Source organism: Dromiciops gliroides, chromosome 4 (genome assembly GCF_019393635.1).
Source record: "Dromiciops gliroides isolate mDroGli1 chromosome 4, mDroGli1.pri, whole genome shotgun sequence".
NCBI classification, from domain to species: Eukaryota; Metazoa; Chordata; class Mammalia; order Microbiotheria; family Microbiotheriidae; genus Dromiciops; species Dromiciops gliroides.
This window is the reverse complement of record NC_057864.1, coordinates 169,396,566-169,414,456: the sequence shown is the minus strand read 5'-3', so window position 1 is coordinate 169,414,456 and position 17,891 is coordinate 169,396,566. Positions and strand designations below refer to the sequence as shown.

The 17,891-nt window shown below is 41.8% G+C and overlaps 1 protein-coding gene across 1 annotated transcript; it reads right to left on the bottom strand.

Moving 5' to 3' along the window:
- Positions 1-16,991: 16,991 nt before the first annotated feature.
- CCDC182 (coiled-coil domain containing 182) lies at positions 16,992-17,465 on the bottom strand. The gene has a single exon (XM_044000086.1). It carries the CDS (start codon positions 17,454-17,456, stop codon positions 16,992-16,994), a length of 465 nt encoding a protein of 154 aa, XP_043856021.1. The 5' UTR covers positions 17,457-17,465.
- Positions 17,466-17,891: the final 426 nt, after the last annotated feature.

The window sequence follows — 17,891 nt, the reverse complement described above, 5'->3', positions numbered from 1 at the left end:
CTTATGTTTTTCTGGTCAAGTTAGCTACAGGCAAGGTGGGCTTCAAAAACCAGCTAACATTCCATTTCTTCAGGGCAAGAGAGGGGCTAACCAGACACTTTTTTTGTTTTTGTGGGTTTTGGGGTTTGGCTTTTGGGGGGCAGGGCAATGGAGGTTAAGTGACTTGCTCAGGGTAACACAGCTAGTAAGTATCAAGTGTCTGACGTCAGATTTGAACTCAGGTCCTCCTCAATCCCAGGCTGGTGCTTTATCCACTGTGCCACTCAGCTGCCCCTTCACAAACTTTTCAGGAGGTTAGCCTTAGTCTTCAGCGGAGATAATTGTTGGAAATGGGGATATTGGAATCAGATCCCATTCAGATTTAATATGCTACAGCCTACATATAATATCCTACAGTTACAGATTGGTAACATGGAGTCAATATAAATTGTCCATAGCTCCATCATGAAATGTACAGTAACATTAGAATAAGGACAGCCAAACCATTCTAGAACCTAGCCCTATGATTCTTTTTTTTTCTTTTCTAGTTTTTTTTTTTTAGTTTCATGTTCAATTCATTGATCTGCTCTTTCTCTATTTTGTTGATATAAGCATTTAGAGATATAAATTTCCCCCTAAGTACTGCTGTAACTGCATTCTATAAATTTTGGTATTGTCGCCCCTATACAAAATTGACCATGTATTAGCACATAAAAATGTCATGACCAAATGCAGAAAAGCAGCAATAGTAAATGCATCCTTTTAAGATCATAATGCAATAAAAATTATATCCAATAATGGGCAATGGAAAGATAGATTAAAAACTAATTGGAAACTAAATAACCTAATCATGAAAGATAAGTGAGTCAAAGAATAAATATATTTTTTTAAACTAAAACTGTATTTTTAGTGAGTTTCACATGTCATTAATGCAATTTTGGTTTTGGGGTTTTTTTGTTTTTGTTTTTATTTTGGGGGGTTGTTTCTTTGTTTTGCAGGGCAATGAGGGTTAAGTGACTTGCCCAGGGTCACACAGCTAATGTCAAGTGTCTGAGGCCTGATTTGAACTCAAGTCCTCCTGAATCCAGGGCTGGTACTTTATCCACTGCACCACCTAGCTGCCCTCAATAAATAATTTTATTAAAGAAAATGACAAGTCCTATGCTTTTTAACCCAGGGTCAGCCTAAGGAACAATATCTGAACCTCAAATGCCTAAAGATTCCAATATTTTTTGTTGTTGTTGTTTAGTCATTTCTGACACTTCGTGACCCCACTTGAGGTTTGCCATTTCCTTTTCCAGCCCATTTTACAGATGAAGAAACCAAGACAAATAGGGTTAAGGGACTTGCCTAGGTAAGTATGTGAGGTCGAATTTGAACTCAGGTCTTCCTAACTCCTGGCATAGCACTCTCTCCACTGTGCCACCTAGCTGCCAAGGTTAGTGCCTCCCAAAAAACCAAGTAGGAAATAATATACTGGGGAAAGTGCTAAAGAGTCAGAGGAATTGGGTTCAAGAATTGGAACCCAGCTACTACTGGTCTGCCAGTTACTACTTATGTGACTTTGAGCAAGTTTCTTTCACCACATTCAATTTACTCGCGGCCCAGTTTCAGGATTTTCTTTTCCTCTGCTTCTGCTGTAGCTCAGAAATTGCAACCTAACAGCAAAGTCTCCACTTTTAAACTCATTTCTCAAGTCAATCTTCTTAAACTATACATTAAATATTGATCAGCCCCAGAGAGACCAAATGCATTTAGTATAGATGCATTCAATTTATACCAGAGCCATTAAGCCTACAAAGCAGGCCATATCCCACTGAAGAAGTACCCACTGGAGATGATGATGGGCAAGACTAAGGACATTCGAACTAACCTCCTTGCTCTTGGGAATTCTCAGGGTCATTCTTAGGACCCTGCTCTCTTGATTTCATCCATTCAGAACCCCTATCACTTTCGTTAGGGCAACCAGGTGACATGGTGGATTGAGCACTTGGCTTGGAATCAGGAAGACATCCTCCTGAGTTCAAATCTGGCATTAGATACTTACTAGTTATGTGACTTAACCCTGTTTGCCTCAGTTTCCTCATCTGTAAAATAAGCTGGAGAAGGAAATGGCAGACCACTCTGGTATCTCTGCCAAGAAAACCTCATATGGGGTCACGAAGAGTCAGACATGACATTCTTTCAGAACTCTAGCTGGTTTTCTGGGTAGGGGTGGGGAAGAAGGGTGGAGGGAACTGAGACAGAGAAATGATTGAAGGTCAAGTGTGGATACCTAAGACTGTCTGAGGTGATGGAGTGCAATAGAAAGAGCACTGGATTAGAAATCAGGAAACATGGTTTCTAGTCCTGACTCTGCTGCTCCCTAGATATGTCGCCTTGGGCAAGTTGCTTCCATTTCCAGCTCTCTCTTTCCTCCACTGTAAAATAAGTAGATTGGGACAAGAAGATTGCTCCAAATCATTAATAATAAGTAAAATATAAATTAAAACAACTCTGAAATTTCGCCTTAACACTTAACAAATTGCCAAAGGTAATAAAAGATGGGAATAGTCCATGCTGGAGGGACTATAGAAAGACAGGCACATGCTAGTGGCAGAACTGGAACCGATCCAACCACTATGGAAAGAATTTCAGAATTACATTTTTTAAAAGTAACCAGAGCGCCAACACTGGAATCAGGACCCAAGTTCAAATCTGGCCTCAGACATTTGGCACTTACTAGCTATGTAACCCTGGGTAAGTCACTTAGCCCTGATTGCCTCAAAAAATATGTTCATATATTTTGAGCCAGGCATCTCACTGCTACTCATATAGCCCAAGGACATCAAAGATAGAAATGAAGATATCATATATAAAAAAATATCCACAGCAAAACTTTTTGTGGTAGCAAAAAACTATAAACAAAGTAAATGTTTGTTGATTGGGAAATAAAAACAAGTTGTGGTAGATTAATGTAAGGGAATATTTCGTTGTTGTTCTTTAGTCATTTTCAGTCATGTCTGACTGTGACCTCTTTTGGGCCTTTCTTTGTAAAGATACTAGAATGATTTGCCATTTTCTTCTCCAGCTCATTTTACAGATGAGGAAACTGAGGCCAACAGGGTTAAGTGATTTGCCCAGGGTCCCACAGCTGATAAGTGTCTGAGGATGAATTTGAACTCAGACCTTCCGAACTCCAGGCCCAGAACTCAATCCACTTCATCACTTAGCTGCCTTAATGGAATATTATTGCACCATAAGAAATAAGAAATATGAAGAATACAGAGAAACACACGAAACTTTATATGAATACGGATTAAAAGAAAACCAATAAAATAATCCATACGACTACAATAATACAAACAAAAAAAACCCCTGATAAATAAAATGAGACTATGTATTGTGTGATTATAATGACTATGTCTGGCCTTAGGAAAGAGTTGAGAAGATTCCCTCTGGGTCCTTCCTTTTACTGGAGAAGCAGGACATCATGGATATGAAATGTTATATATACTGTCTGACACCATTGTTGTGTCAGCTGGTTCGACTAAACTCTCTTTTCTTTTTGTTTTTGAACCTTTTTTGCAAAGGAAATATAACTGTATAGGGGAAGAGGAAGTGGAATATGTTTAGAAATGAATGTGATGTTAAAACAAAAGGCATTACTTAAAAAAAACTCTTTAAAAATAATAACCTGAAGTATCCCTTTTCCCACTCCTCTTTTTTTTTTAAAACTATATATATTTTTTTTATTTGGTTTTTTGGTTTTTTATTTGTTTTGGCAGGGCAATGGGGGTTAAGTGACTTGCCCAGGGTCATACAGCTAGTAAGTCTCTGAGGCTGGGTTTGAACTCAGGTCCTCCTGTATCCAAGGCTGGTGCCTTATCCACTGCGCCACCCAGCTGCCTCCCCCCCCCACTCCTCTTTATTCCCCTCCTCTCTCTCTCAAAACACACACACACACATATATATGTATACATACATATGTATTTCATTATATATATATACAAAGATATAGCGATATATATCTATCTACCTAGATATCTATATCTCTTGTCTTTCAGTCATTTTAGTCATGTCCAGCTCTTTGTGACCCCATTTGGGTTTTCTTGGCAAAGATACTGGAGTGGATTGTCATTTCCTTCTCCTGCTCATTTTCCAAATGAGGAAACTGAGGTCATCAGGGTTAAGTGACTTGCTAGGGGTCACACGGCTAGTAAGTGTCTAAGGCCAGGTTTGAACTCAGAAAGACGAGTCTTCCTAACTCCAGGCCTGGAATTCTATCCACTCTGCCACCTACCTGCCCATACCCCTATCCATACCTGTATCTACATCTACAGATATCACAAAACAGTCCCTGATTTCAAGGTGCTTGTACTCTGCTGAGGTTTCTACTGAGTCTCAAGGAGCTATGTTGCCATTTGAAGCCACAGGGATGTAACTAAGTTATATGACTGCTGGACTAAAAGGCCTCCCAGCAGGACACTCATAAGCATTATACGTAAAATGGTCAAAATCAACCAGACCCATTTGAGTCTTCAGACCTTAACCAAATGAGCTCACTCCTCAATCAATCATCCAATAATAGGCTTTAAACTAAATGTGAAAAGTCCCTCATGAAATGATGTTACACAGGAGTCCTTGGCCACACCGCCCAAGAGTTGTCTGTGTTATAAAGCTAGCTAGGACTGGAGTTATCCCAGAAATTGGAGCAAGCCGGACATTCAAGCACAGTTCTCTCAGAAGAGACCAGTTGGGAGGGAAAGGGGAAGAAGAGATCTCAGCTCTGGTCTTGGTCTAGTTCTCCCTTCTTCCTTTTTAGCTAGAGAAGGACCTTGGGAGCTTTTAAGAATTGACAGGATGTAGGACTTCCTATCCTCCCTCACCAATGTGCTTGTGGCACCCCCTGATCAGCTGGTAGTATGGTCTTCATTGGGAGCCAATGACAGATTAGCCATAAGTTCATGACTCCACAAGAAGACCATGCCAAAGGGCAACACCTTGAGGCCCCAGTGAATGGAAGGAAAGGACTTCCAGAAATCAGGAGGTATGAGTTATAGCTTTTCTATGTTTATTCTCTAAGCTAGACCCCACTTTCCCCTGGACCCTATATATACTTGTGGGAGAGTGTCACAGAACTTGTGTGAGGGGATGCTTTGTACCAAATGCATACTATCCTACCTTAGTAAACAGTAGTAGTAGTAGGTTTTCACCAGTCATAGACGACCATGGATCAGTGCCTTGAAGAGTCACAGGCCACAGTGTAGCTGTGCAGTCCGGTACAGGAGCCGCAGCTCCTGCTGCAAGGAGGACATCGGAAAACTGAGCTCTCTGTTGCCCATCAGTTCCTGCGTCTCATTAGTTTTTCTTCCTCCCAAGCTTGAAGGCCCATCTCAGCTGTGTGCAAGCTGCTCCTGAGTACTGAACTCCATCGGGCGTGGTCCTTGGCCATCTCCTTCCAGCTGCCAATGTCTATTCCCAGAGCCCTCAAGTCTCGCTTGCATACATCTCTGTAGCTCTCTAAAATCGACTTAAGATCATCTAACTAAATAGATTACCAGCTGATATTATTGGGGACAACATACCTATAAGGGCTTGAGGTGGTGTTATCAGAGAATCACACGTGGCTTCTCTAGGATATTCCTAGAACTCCAAGGGGAAGGTGTAGCTTTGCTTCAGAACCTGAGACTCATCTATGAGAATGATAGTTGGCAAAAGGATCTCCAGAGCTCATACGGGCTACATTCAGAACATGTATGAGATACTGTCACATATGAGATGCACCGCCATATTTTTTTTACTTTATGAATAATATTTTTTTTCACAACTACACATAAAAACAATTTTTAACATTCTTTTTTTTTTTGCAGGTCAATGGGGGTTAAGTGACTTGCTCAGGGTCACACAGCTAGTTAAGTGTCAAGTGTCTAAGGCCGGATTTGAACTCAGGTACTCCTGAATCCAGGGCCGGTGCTTTATCCACTGCACCACCTAGCTGCCCCCTAAACATTCTTTTTTTAAAAAAATTTGTGTTCCAAATTTTCTCCTTTCCTCCCTCCCTATCCCCTGCCTGAGACAGTAGGCAATTTGATATTGGTTATGCATTGCTCTGCTATTGTGCCCAACTCTTTGTGACTCCATTTGGAGGTTTTTTTTTTACTTATTCAACAATTTTATTTTATTTATTTATTTTTGTTTTTTAAATCATGAAAGTATTTTATTATTTTCCAGTTACATGTAAAATAGTTTTCAACATTTATGTTCTTCTTCTTTCTTTCTTTTCTTTTTCTCTTTCTTTCTTTCTTTTCTTTTTTGCAGGGCAATGAGGGTTAAGTGACTTGCCCAGAGTCACAAAGCTAGTGTCAAGTGTCTAAGGTTGGATTTGAACTCAGGTCCTCCTGAATCCAAGGCCTATGCTTTATCCACTGTGCCATCTAGCTGCCTCCAACATTTATGTTTATAAGATTTTTAGTTCCAAATTTTTCTCCCATTCTCTCTTCCCTCCCCCCTCCCCAATCTGATAAAGGCTATATGATATAGGCTATATATGTACAATCACATTAAACACATTTCTGCATTAGTCATGTTGTGAAAGAAGAATCAGAACAAAAGGGAAAAACCTCAAAAAAGAGAAAAACAAAAAACCAAAAAAGTAGAAACAGTATGGTTCAATCTGAATTCAGAATCTACAGTTCTTTTTTTCTGGATGTGGAGAACATTTTCTATTATGAGTTCTTTGGAATTGTCTTGGGTCATTGCACTGCTGAGAAGAGCCAAGTCTATCACAGTTGATCATCACACAATGTTGCTGTTACTGTGTACAGTAGTTCTGCTTACTTCACTCAGCATCAGTCCACTTAAGTCTTTCATTTGGAGTTTTCTTTCTTTTTTTTTTTAATGAGGTAATTGGGGTTAAGTGACTTGCCCCGGGGTCACACAGTTAATAAGTGTTAAGTGTCTGAGGCTGGAATTGAACTCAGGTACTCCTGACTCCAGGGCCGGTGCTCTATCCACTGTGCCACCTAGCTGCCCCATTTGGAGTTTTCTTGACAAAGAGACTGGAGTGTTTTGCCATTTCCTTCTCCAGCTCATTTTACAGATAAGAAAACTGAGGCCAAAACTGGGTTAAGTGATTTACCCAGGAAAAATACGATGCTATGATGCTAATGTTCCACAGCCATGGACCCACCACCTTTGCTAAGGATGAGAGGGAGGTGTCTTCTCCTATCTCTTCTTTGGTGCCTAGCCTGGTCTTTATCCTCCTGACTTTCCTGTGTTGGTAGGCAGCACCTCCAGAAGACTTCCAGTGATCCCCTTAGAAATCTGAGATTTGATACATGGATCAACTTAGATCAGGAAGGAAAATTTTTGCCTGTGAAATGAAAGCAGTAAATATTTGGCTTTCCTGTGTTTCTGATGTCTTGCTGCTCACTCGTGCGTCAGAGACACGTGGCGGAGAAAGAACTTAAGGTCAGAGGGTGAGTTGCCTTTGCCGTGACACATTTTTGTGAGATGGAATCAATATCCATAAGATCACCAGCCTGCCTACTCACTGCCAAGAGAACACAGGAGGGGAGAGGAGACATGCAGACTCAGAGGAAGCCTCAGAGATCTGAGGTTATTGGGGGGGGTGCCGTATGTTCCTACTCTATCCTCTTTGAAAATTATTATTATTATTTCTTCTATTTGTCTTGGAGAACAACTGAGGAGTTGTGCTACTTGGTTTTATTTGTTTTTGTAGGAAGGAAGAAGGAGTGGGGGAGAGAACCCTTTCTCCCACAAAGAGGAATAAAGACAACTTGGCATAGTAGAGAGGGTACTGGTTCTGGAGTCAACAGGATATGGGTTCAAATCTTGCCTCTAATGCTTACTACCTGTGTGATCCCAGACAAGTCACGTAAACCTCATTAGGCCTCAGTTTCCTCCCCTATAAAATGACTAGGTGGCTTGTAAGTTCCCTTTCAGCTCCAGATCTCCAATCCTATGCATCAAAACTTCTTACATTCATCAAGAGTGAGAAGGATTATTGAAAATTAGGCTGACTCAGTGACCCATTGTTCCCAGACTTGCTTGTCAACCAGTGTTGGGGGTGGGGGGGAGGTGAGGAGTCATTTACTCTGCAGCTTTGTATTATCTGATATTTGTGATGTAGTAAGTCATCCCCCTACCTGTTTGTACCTGGAAATTGTCATGTACTTGCTATCTTGGGGAAGGACTGAGATGCAATTGCCCCTTCTCTTTTGCTGACATGACCCCATCTGAAGTGTCTTGATCTCATTACGAAAGTTATCAATAAAAGTTGGCTCCATCTTGAAGCCTTGAATTTTCCTTTCAATAGTATAGAGAATTCTGAACCTGTTGCAGGCTCTCCAGATCAGCCCAGACTCCTGGGAAATTCTCCCTTACAGCACTGATCTCCTGGCATCAAGTTAGATCTCCTGAAATTATCCAGGGACCTATGCCCTTCAATAGCTCAGCAGGTAGGTCATGGCTTCATGGGCCAGAACTGGAAAGGGACTTTAGAGAACATTTAACCCAAATTGCCATTTTACACATATAGAAACTGAGGCTTAGAGAAGGGAAATGACTTGCTAAGATTACTTAACTAGTAAGTTGCAGTGCTAGGTTTCAAACTGCGCTTTGACTCTAGAAGGTTGCAGTCATCACATCTGTAGGGATTCCAGGCATGGTGCTGATGGAAGACCTAAATTCCATTTCGCATAACAACTATGACTTTTTTGCTTGGCCAGATTAATTTAATTTGGCCATCTGGATGTGTGCTAAGGTTGGTCCTGATTGACAGTGTCTTTTTCTCTCTATCTCCAACCCCTAGTCTTTGTTAGGGTCCCAATTTTGAATTTCAAATTTTTTCCTGGACAACTATGTCTGAATATCCCATTCACACCCCATTCAAATCCAACAGGTCCAAAATAGAAGCCATCTTTCCCTCCCCCACCCAACTTTTTCTCCTGATTTTTCTTTTTCACTTTTAAAAATAGATTATGGGGTGGCTAGGTGGTGCAGTGGATAGAGCACCGGCCCTGGAGTCAGGAGTACCTGAGTTCAAATCCGACCTCAGACACTTAACACTTACTAGCTGTGTGACCCTGGGCAAGTCACTTAACCCCAATTGCCTCATTAAAAAAAATAGATTATGGATATCTTTTGTTTTTATATATCCTAGCATCCCTTCTGCTACCCCTCCCAGAGAGACATCTTTATAACAAAGGGGTTTTTTTTTGGTTTTGGTTTTTGGTTTTTGGCGGGGCAATGAGGGTTAAGTGACTTACCCAGGGTCACACAGCTAGTAAGCGACAAGTTTCCAAGGCTGCATTTGAACTCAGCTTCTCCTGAATCCAGGGCAGGTACTCTATCCACTGGACCACCTAGCTGCCCCAAAAGGGTTTTTTTTTTTTAAAGAAAAAAAGTGAAAAAATCATTAAGACTAACAAAAACATTGAAGAAATATGATTCTCTATGCAATGTTGCACACCCATGAACACCCCCCCACACACACTTCTGCAAAGAAATCAGGGAAGGGGTTAGGGTTCTTCCCCTATCTTTTCTTTGGGGTCTACCTAGTTCTTTATCCTCCTGACTTTTCTATATTGGTTGGTGATGCTTCCATTCTTTTTCCCAGCCACTCCCCACTCAGAATCTTGGAGTCAATGTTGACTCATCTGAGCATAGATCAGACTTAGATCTGGAAGGGACCGTAAAGATTTCCTGGTCTAACCCCCTCATTTTACTTTTTTTTTTTTTTTTAGTGAGGCAATTGGGGTTAAGTGACTTGCCCAGGGTCACACAGCTAGTAAGTGTTAAGTGTCTGAGGCCGGATTTGAACTCAGGTACTCCTGACTCCAGGGCCGGTGCTCTATCCACTGCGCCACCTAGCTGCCCCCCTCATTTTACTTTGATGAAGAAATTGAGGCCCAGAGAAATTGTTATTCTCTGAAAGTTCAAGAGGGAACAAGTGGAAGAGCCAAGATTCCAACCCAGATTCTCTTAAGTATTTTCACTCTTCACCCACCTGGTAAATGCTACTTCCATGATATCTCTAGCATCCCTTTGTTTCCACTCTCAGGGCCATTGTACTAGCTTAAGCTCTCATGACCTCTTCACCTACAAAAGCCTTCTAAATCAGAGGTGTGAACCATCCTATGGGCACAATTGTCCACAGCATTCCCAAGTATGGCAGAACCAAATTAAAATGTAATTGGGAAATACTTAACAAAATAAATAAAAATACAACGAAATATAGATAACATTAAAGCTAAGTCAATATGTGGCCCACAAGGATCTTTGTAGATGTATTCTCTGCCCCATTTCTATTTCAGTGTGACACCACTGTTCTAAGTGGTCTTTCCACATCTACCTGTGGCCCACCCGTCTAATTCGCCCCACTTACCACTACCATATTAATCTTCCTAAAACACAAGTCTGATTGTAACACCCACCTTCAATGGGCTCCCATTATCTAGAGTGATAGAGATACACATGGATAGAGACAGATACCTAGAGGTAGACAGACAGGTGGATAGATGGACAGACAGACAGACTGACAGAGAGCATAAATAAGTGCTTACTATGTGTCAGATATTGTGCTTTCAACAACACAAATACAAGCAAATGAGACAGCCACTCCTCAAGGAGCTTACATTCTAATGGGGGAAGACAACACAGAAGGGGTTGCTGAGAAGGAGATCATGAGGATACCCATGCAGGAGGGTGGAGGGAAGGCCCCAGTAAGTTGCAAGGAGGGCTTGAGCCTTGTCAAGATAAGGCCAAAAGTTCATCAGAGCAGGGAGAGGCAAAGCTGAGCCTGTTTCCAGGGGGGTAACAATCATCAATGAGAAGGGCCATGGTGGGGAGAGTGCAGGAAGTTGAATGGAGAAAAAACTTCAAAATCCTGGGCTTAGTGCTCAAAGATCTTCACAATATATAGTCTGATCTTGCCTCTCCAGTCATCTCCCACTTCTCCATGTTCCAGACAAGCAGGACTGTTCACTGCTCCCTGAATATATCTGTGCCTTCCCACTTATTACCTAATTCTCACCTGTGGCTCCAAGAATCTGTAGTATGCACAGCAGCCACCCCTGTAAAATCATCTTGGTAAATGGACTCAACCAGGCTGAGGGTAACTTCCAGGCTTCAAACCTGTTGATGAATTAGTGGGACGTCTATCCCAAGCTTGTGAATGGGCACAACTCCAGTGCAATGGGCAAATGAGAGCAATTTGTTCCAATGGCTGGGAAGGCATCTGAAACTTGGTCAGACCTTATTCCAGGTCATTGCTAGTCATTGTGACTTTTATCTTACCACTAGACTTCAATGATTCCTGAAGAGAGAGTGAGGCTGACAACTTTGTACAACTCCACTTCACTTCAATTCAATTCATGCTCAAGTCAAGACATCATCCTGTGATGTCTTTGGTCCTCTTTGAAAATGAAGGGCAAACAACAACAGCCTCCCTTCCTCTTTGCCTTTACTCCTTTGTCTCCACTAATGAAATCCTCAAGATTCAATTCAAATAATACCTCTTCCATGAAGCCTTCCCTGATTTCTCAAATCAAATGAGACCACTTTCTCTTTCCACATAGTATTTTTTATGTTTCTCAATGAACTTACCATATTCTGCCTTGAACTATAGCTATTCATATATACATCATCTCTCCTACTGGATCATAAGCTCCTTGAAGGCAGAATCTTGTTTATCTTTGTATCCCCTCTAACCCTTAGCACAGTGCCATGGCAATAGGTACTCAATAAGTATTTGCTGAATCACCCACAGGTCCTATGAGAGGCAGTGTTGCCAAGTGAAAAGGATATTCCACTAAGTTCTAGCCCCCACCATCCTAGTAAATAGTTGAGTGATGTTAGGAATGTTACTTCCCATTCTGAGCTTATTTTCCTCATCTATAAAATTAAGCGTTTGGCTAAATGATATCTTGGTCTCTCCACTTCTAACACTCTCTGAGACAGTGGTATATTTTTCTATTGCATTTTCCAATCATCTAAAATCACAAGAATAAAGTGAAGTTGAAACTTGGAATCCTCCAGTAGGAAAGCAACTTGAGAGGTCAATCTGTCTTTTCCCCAATCTCAGAGCAGGATTGTATTTAATCTAACCTAGACAGATAGGTGTCTATTCTATTTTAAAAGGCCACCTACACAGGAGACTCTCCAGTAGCTTCTTCATTCATCCTTCAATGTTTTAAAAATCATCAATCTTAGAAAACTCAATGGTGGTTAGAAGGTCAATTCTATCTCTCCTATCACTGAGCGTTCCTACACTCTCTTGGACTTGTATTGCAGTCCTACATTTTCAGTTGCCTGCTGGATATCTCCACCTGACCTAATTTGGCTACGTCTTTGCATCTTTCCTATCTTCCACCCCCATTCCCTATATACTTCCAAGTCCTGTTGATTCTGCCACCAAAACTCCTCTCACATCTAGTTCAGATCTTCAGTCATTCCCTCCTGGAATAACTTCCTGATTGGTCTTCTGTGCCTGTAGTCTTTTCTCTTTCTAATTGTTGCTTTATGCAACTGCCAAAGAAATATTGCTAATGCACAGCTATAATGACAACACTACTTCCCTTCTCCAAAGCCTTAGATGGCGCCTGACTGCCTAATGCATAAAATACAAACACCTTAGCTTACAATTCAAGTATCACTCTAACATCTTGGGAAAAGCAATCATAGCCATCAGATTTGGCAAAGAAGACAAAAGATGAAAACAGAAATTGTAGGAGGGGTTGTGGGAGGACAGGCACATTAATGTACTTCTGGTGGAGCTGTGAATTGGTCCAAATATTCTGGAAAGCATTTTGGAGCTATGCCCCAAAAGTCACTAATTGGGACATACCCTTTGTTTACTAGTAGGTAGTCATTGTTATTTTTTTCACTTTTAAAGAGAACCAATGTCATCACAGGGTGATGTCTTGACTTGTAGAAGTCAAGACATATTGCCCAAGGAGGTCAAATGTTGTGCCCAGCAACAACAATCGGATATATAAGGGCAGAAACCCGGAGATCCAGATTGTCAATCAGGGTATACATCCTATTAGTCTGCCTGAGCCACCACCATGCACCAATGGGACTCTAGGGCAGGGGAAGCTGCGTGCTTGTGTGCTTGCATGCTTGGGAGTAATAGACTGCCTGATTCACAATCTTTTGAGCACTTATGTTCCTTTTTGGTACCTCCTCACCCACATTCTCCTCACACCTGGGAAAACTTATAAGAAGTGATAAAGAGTGAAAGGAATAGACACAGAAGAAAAATGTACATGATCACAATAATGTGCAGGACAGCAACTTTAAGGGACTTAAGAACTCCAATCAACACAATGACCAACCATGATTCCAGAGGATTCATGATGAAACACACTACCTACCACCTGACTCAGGGTACAGATTGAGATTTTAAAAACAAAAAGCATGGCCAATGGTGAAATACGTTTTGCTTGACTATGCATATTAATTGTAAGATTTTTTTTCAATTGGGAGGAAGGTAGGAGGGAGAAAAATAGACTTGTTAATTGAAAAAAAAAGAAATGAAAAATGAAAAAATGAGAAAGACAGAGAAAAGAAGGAGGTAAGGACATGGACAGAGGGCATACAGTGTGTAGTAACAACTGACAACTGGGAAAGAGACAAAAAATTGTAAAAGTAGAATGAGGAACTCAGAAAGAAAGAAGGGAAGGAGAGAGAGGGAGAGAGAGGGAGGGAGAGAAGGAAGGAAGGAAGGAAGGAAGGAAGGAAGGAAGGAAGGAAGGAAGGAAGGAAGGAAGGAAAGATTTCAGAATTTTGAGAAATATGCTTACCATTTTGACTTAAGGAGACTAACAGGGAAGTGTGACCTCACTTCCAGAAAGAAAGGTGATGGACAAGAAGTGCAGAATGAGACATGGCCAATGTGCTAAATTATTTTGTTTGTCTAGTCTTATTATAAAGGAGCACTTCTATATAAAGGGGGGTTGGTTATGGGGAAAGGAGTAGTAATAGAGATTTATTTTAAAGGAGCATTAAAATAATATTTTTAACTCCCCAGAAAAAAATAGTTTAGAAATGGACTGTGGTAGAGACCCCATAATGGGGTCAAGACCTAGTTTTTCCCAAGACTCTGCCCCATGAAGGCTGCTAGTTTTTCCTTAAAAGTTAGCTATTTCCAGGATTTGGTTAGTTCATGGGAGTAAACCTGGCTTCCTGGACACCTAAGGGCCTAAAAGAGGCTGGCCTATATGCACTCTGACTCTTCAAACTTGGATGATATCCCTTGACCTAGCAAATCACTAGCCATAACTCAGTTGACCAGACTGTGGGGATTGGGGGGTGGAAGATGTCTCCCCAATTTAAGTGCTGTATCTTTTTTTTAATGAGGCAATTGGGGTTAAGTGACTTGCCCAGGGTCACACAGCTAGTAAGTGTTAAGTGTCTGAGGTCGGATTTGAACTCAGGTACTCCTGAGTCTAGGGCCAGTGCTCTATCCACTGCGCCACCTAGCTGCCCCTATGCTGTATCTTTATTAAGAAATCTTTTCTTATACTATAGCTAAATAAACCTCAGGGCAGCTAGATGGCGCAGTGGATAGAGCACCGGCCCTGGAGTCAGGAGTACCTGAGTTCAACTCCAGCCTCAGACACTTAACACTTAACTAGCTGTGTGACCCTGGGCAAGTCACTTAACCCCAACTGCCTCACTAAAATAAATAAATAAATAAACAAACAAACAAATAAATAAATAATTAGATAAACCTCACTCTGTTAGCCAATAGATCAACTAGTATCTTATTTCATTTTAATTCGGAGCCTGAAGCACCAAGCAGCCAGCCAGCCAAGAGGGACAGTCAGACAGGGCAAGTTTGTTACTACCACATTAAGTTGAACATGCAGTTTTAAACAACTGTACTTAATGAGATTCATGTTTCATGTACAATTCTCTGCTTTGTTCTTTTTAAGGAAATGTTTGTTTCTTGATGATTGTTAAGTTCATAACAAAAAAGAAAATATTAAATATTAAAAAGGAAGAAAGAGAAATGGACTTGAAGGTGAAAGTTTGTTGTTGAATAGTTACAGTCATACCCAACTCTTCTTGACTCCATTTTGGGGATTTTCTTGGCAAAGATACTGAAGTGGTTTGCCATTTTCTTCTCCAGCTCATTTTATAGATGAGGAAACTGAGGCAAACAGGGATAAGTGACTTGTCCAGGATCACACAGCTAATAAGTGTCTGAGGCCAGATTTGAACTCAGGAAGATGAGTCCTCCTGATTCCAATATGAGTGTTTTATCCATTGCACCACCTAGTTGCCCAAAGGTGGAAGAACTGCGTTTAAATCCCTGCTCTATCACTTATTACCTGTGCGATTTGGGGCAATTCACTTCTCTGTAAGGGGGTTGGGCTAGATGACCTCCCAGACCCCTTCACTTTCTAGATTTATAATCTTATGATTAAAAGCTACCTCTGTAGAGCTTCCATTCATTGATGGTTCACTCCATCTTTAATATGTCAGCCTTTCAAATAATTAAAGACTGCTGCACAGTGGATAGTGTGCTGGGCCTGGAGTCAGGAAGACTCATCTTCCAAGTTCAAATCCAGCATCCCCCTCCACCCCAGCCTCTCTCTTCCATGACCCAGTTAGTGGTAAGTTTCCTGAGTCCTGGACCCATCATTCTTCATTTCTTATTGGGCAGTTCAGAACATGTTCTCATCTCAGTGGCCCATATTATCCCATTACCTTCCACTCTGGATGATGGGGCATCTTCTTTTAATGTCATGTTGTCACTTTGTCTAAACCTCTAAATAAACTTCAACCCTGGAGGGCGTCAGGCCTTCACATAGTGTGAACACTGTTCCATGTCTGAAGTCACCCCCCACTGTGTACTGCCCTTGGATTAAGGACAATGGAGGCCACACTCTGAGACTGTTCCTCATGGTCATCTGTGTGTGTGTGTATATGTATGTATGTATATATAGGTATATGTGTATATGTACACATATACATATATGGATATCCTAGATATTTCTATAAATATGCACATGTATGGAGGTATATATTTCTCTGTATACACACTTCTCCATATATGAGTATGTATGTGTGTATGTATATCTGTAAACATAGATATACATACTTCAGCAGGCTCTGAAAGCCTTACATTGATTCCCTGGGCTGTCAGGAAAAGGCTTAAATAACACTAAGACTCTCCTCCTAAGCCTCACTGTGTTATGGAAGGGACCCTGAGTCCTGAAGACTCTGCCAACACTTGGCAGATTTTTCCAAATGAGAAAGGTTTTCAATATGGAGTTAACAACTAACTGGAGGCTTGTTGTCCAGGACTAAGCATACATTTAGAGAGGTTATTCACCAAGTTGGCCAGGGCAGGATGAATTTTTTTCAGCCACAGTAACTCTTCCAGTGACTACCTATCAAGGTATCAGAGGGTTGCTATCTACAATAGTGATGGTCCCAAAGGTCCTTGAAGGAATGAAATGGTGATAATTTGGAGAGGTTCATCACCAAGTTCACAGGAGGGAGATTAATTTTTCAGCTGTAGCAGCTTTTTGACCACTGCCTACCAAGGTACAAAGGGGGTTGCTATCAGCAATGGGGGAGGACCCACAGGTCCTCCCTAAGGACTGAAACAAAGTCAATATAAGAGAGCATGTGACTCATTTGAGAAGAAAGAACTTCCCAAATGGTTAAAAATAAGTATTCCTGTTTTTAAGGGGGGGGGTGTAAATAAATTATTTAGAAAGTTCATGTCTATGGTTCCATCTTTCCCTGGTAAGAATGAGATAAGAATCACAGTTAACTGTTAATATTATTCTGCATCTTCCCCCCCAAGCTTGACTGGACGAGGTACTCTTGCTGTTCCAGGTAGAAGCTCCAGGAAGATGGGGCAGGGGAAGAAGTCGGATTCGAGTTTGAAATTGTTCTTGTTTGGGGGGAGAGGGGTTGTTTGCTTGGGGTTTCCCAGTAAAGCTCCCAGTTCATAAGTATAGCTCGGCCACTCGGGATCTCCTGACAGGTCAGTTCCCTGAGATCTTCTTTGCAGCTCTCTGTCCCTCATAGCATCCGCCCTTCAACAACATATGCTCTAGCCATCTGCAGTGCTCCCGCAGCTGCTTCTCCCTAGGGAGCAGGAAGGTGAGGACCTTATTGCGCACGATGCCCCGGTCCTCCTCCTCCCGCAGTCGCTGTTTCACCCTCACTGCCTGCTCTTCCTGCTCGGCCAGAACCCTGCTCATCTCACAGTAGGCATCTTCCAGTCGGTGGATGGCCTGCAGGGTCTCCTGTTTGAAATCCTCCAGGTCCCTCTGGACCCCAGTCACTTTTTGCAGCAGGTTCTCCATATCCGGTTGTGAGGGGAGACATGGGGACAGGGACTCGGGCAGGGAAAAGTCTCCCGACTGCAGACCGCTCTCCACCATTTTCTTCCCTTGCAGGGTATTCACCTTCACATAAATGGGGCTTGTCTGGTAGAAGGGATCCATGTTCTTTTCTTCACCAGCTGGTCCACGGTTAGAGAGTGACCAAGAAACAAACTGAGGAAAGAAGAGAAATTAAGGCAAGTCAGTCAGAATGAATGCCTTCTGGTAGTCCATTCTCTTTATTCTACACTAGGGGAGGATTGAAAGAACCTGCCAATTGTGACATCAGGCTCACTCTTAGCCAATCTTGATGTGGTCTAGGCATTCATCCTATTTGCATGCCCCAACTTCATTGGTCAAAGCCTGAGGGGAGAAGCTTCTGATATTCTCTGGATGCCAAGACACATCCCTAGAAGCTTTGATGTAGGTCATTTTTACTAAGTCTCCCATGCAGCCAGAAGCTCTATTCTCCCTGTCGTAAAGATGAAGAAACTGAGGCTCCAATGGGGAAGGATGGCTCTTAGTAGAGTCCACGATCACTAGCATATGCATTAGCCA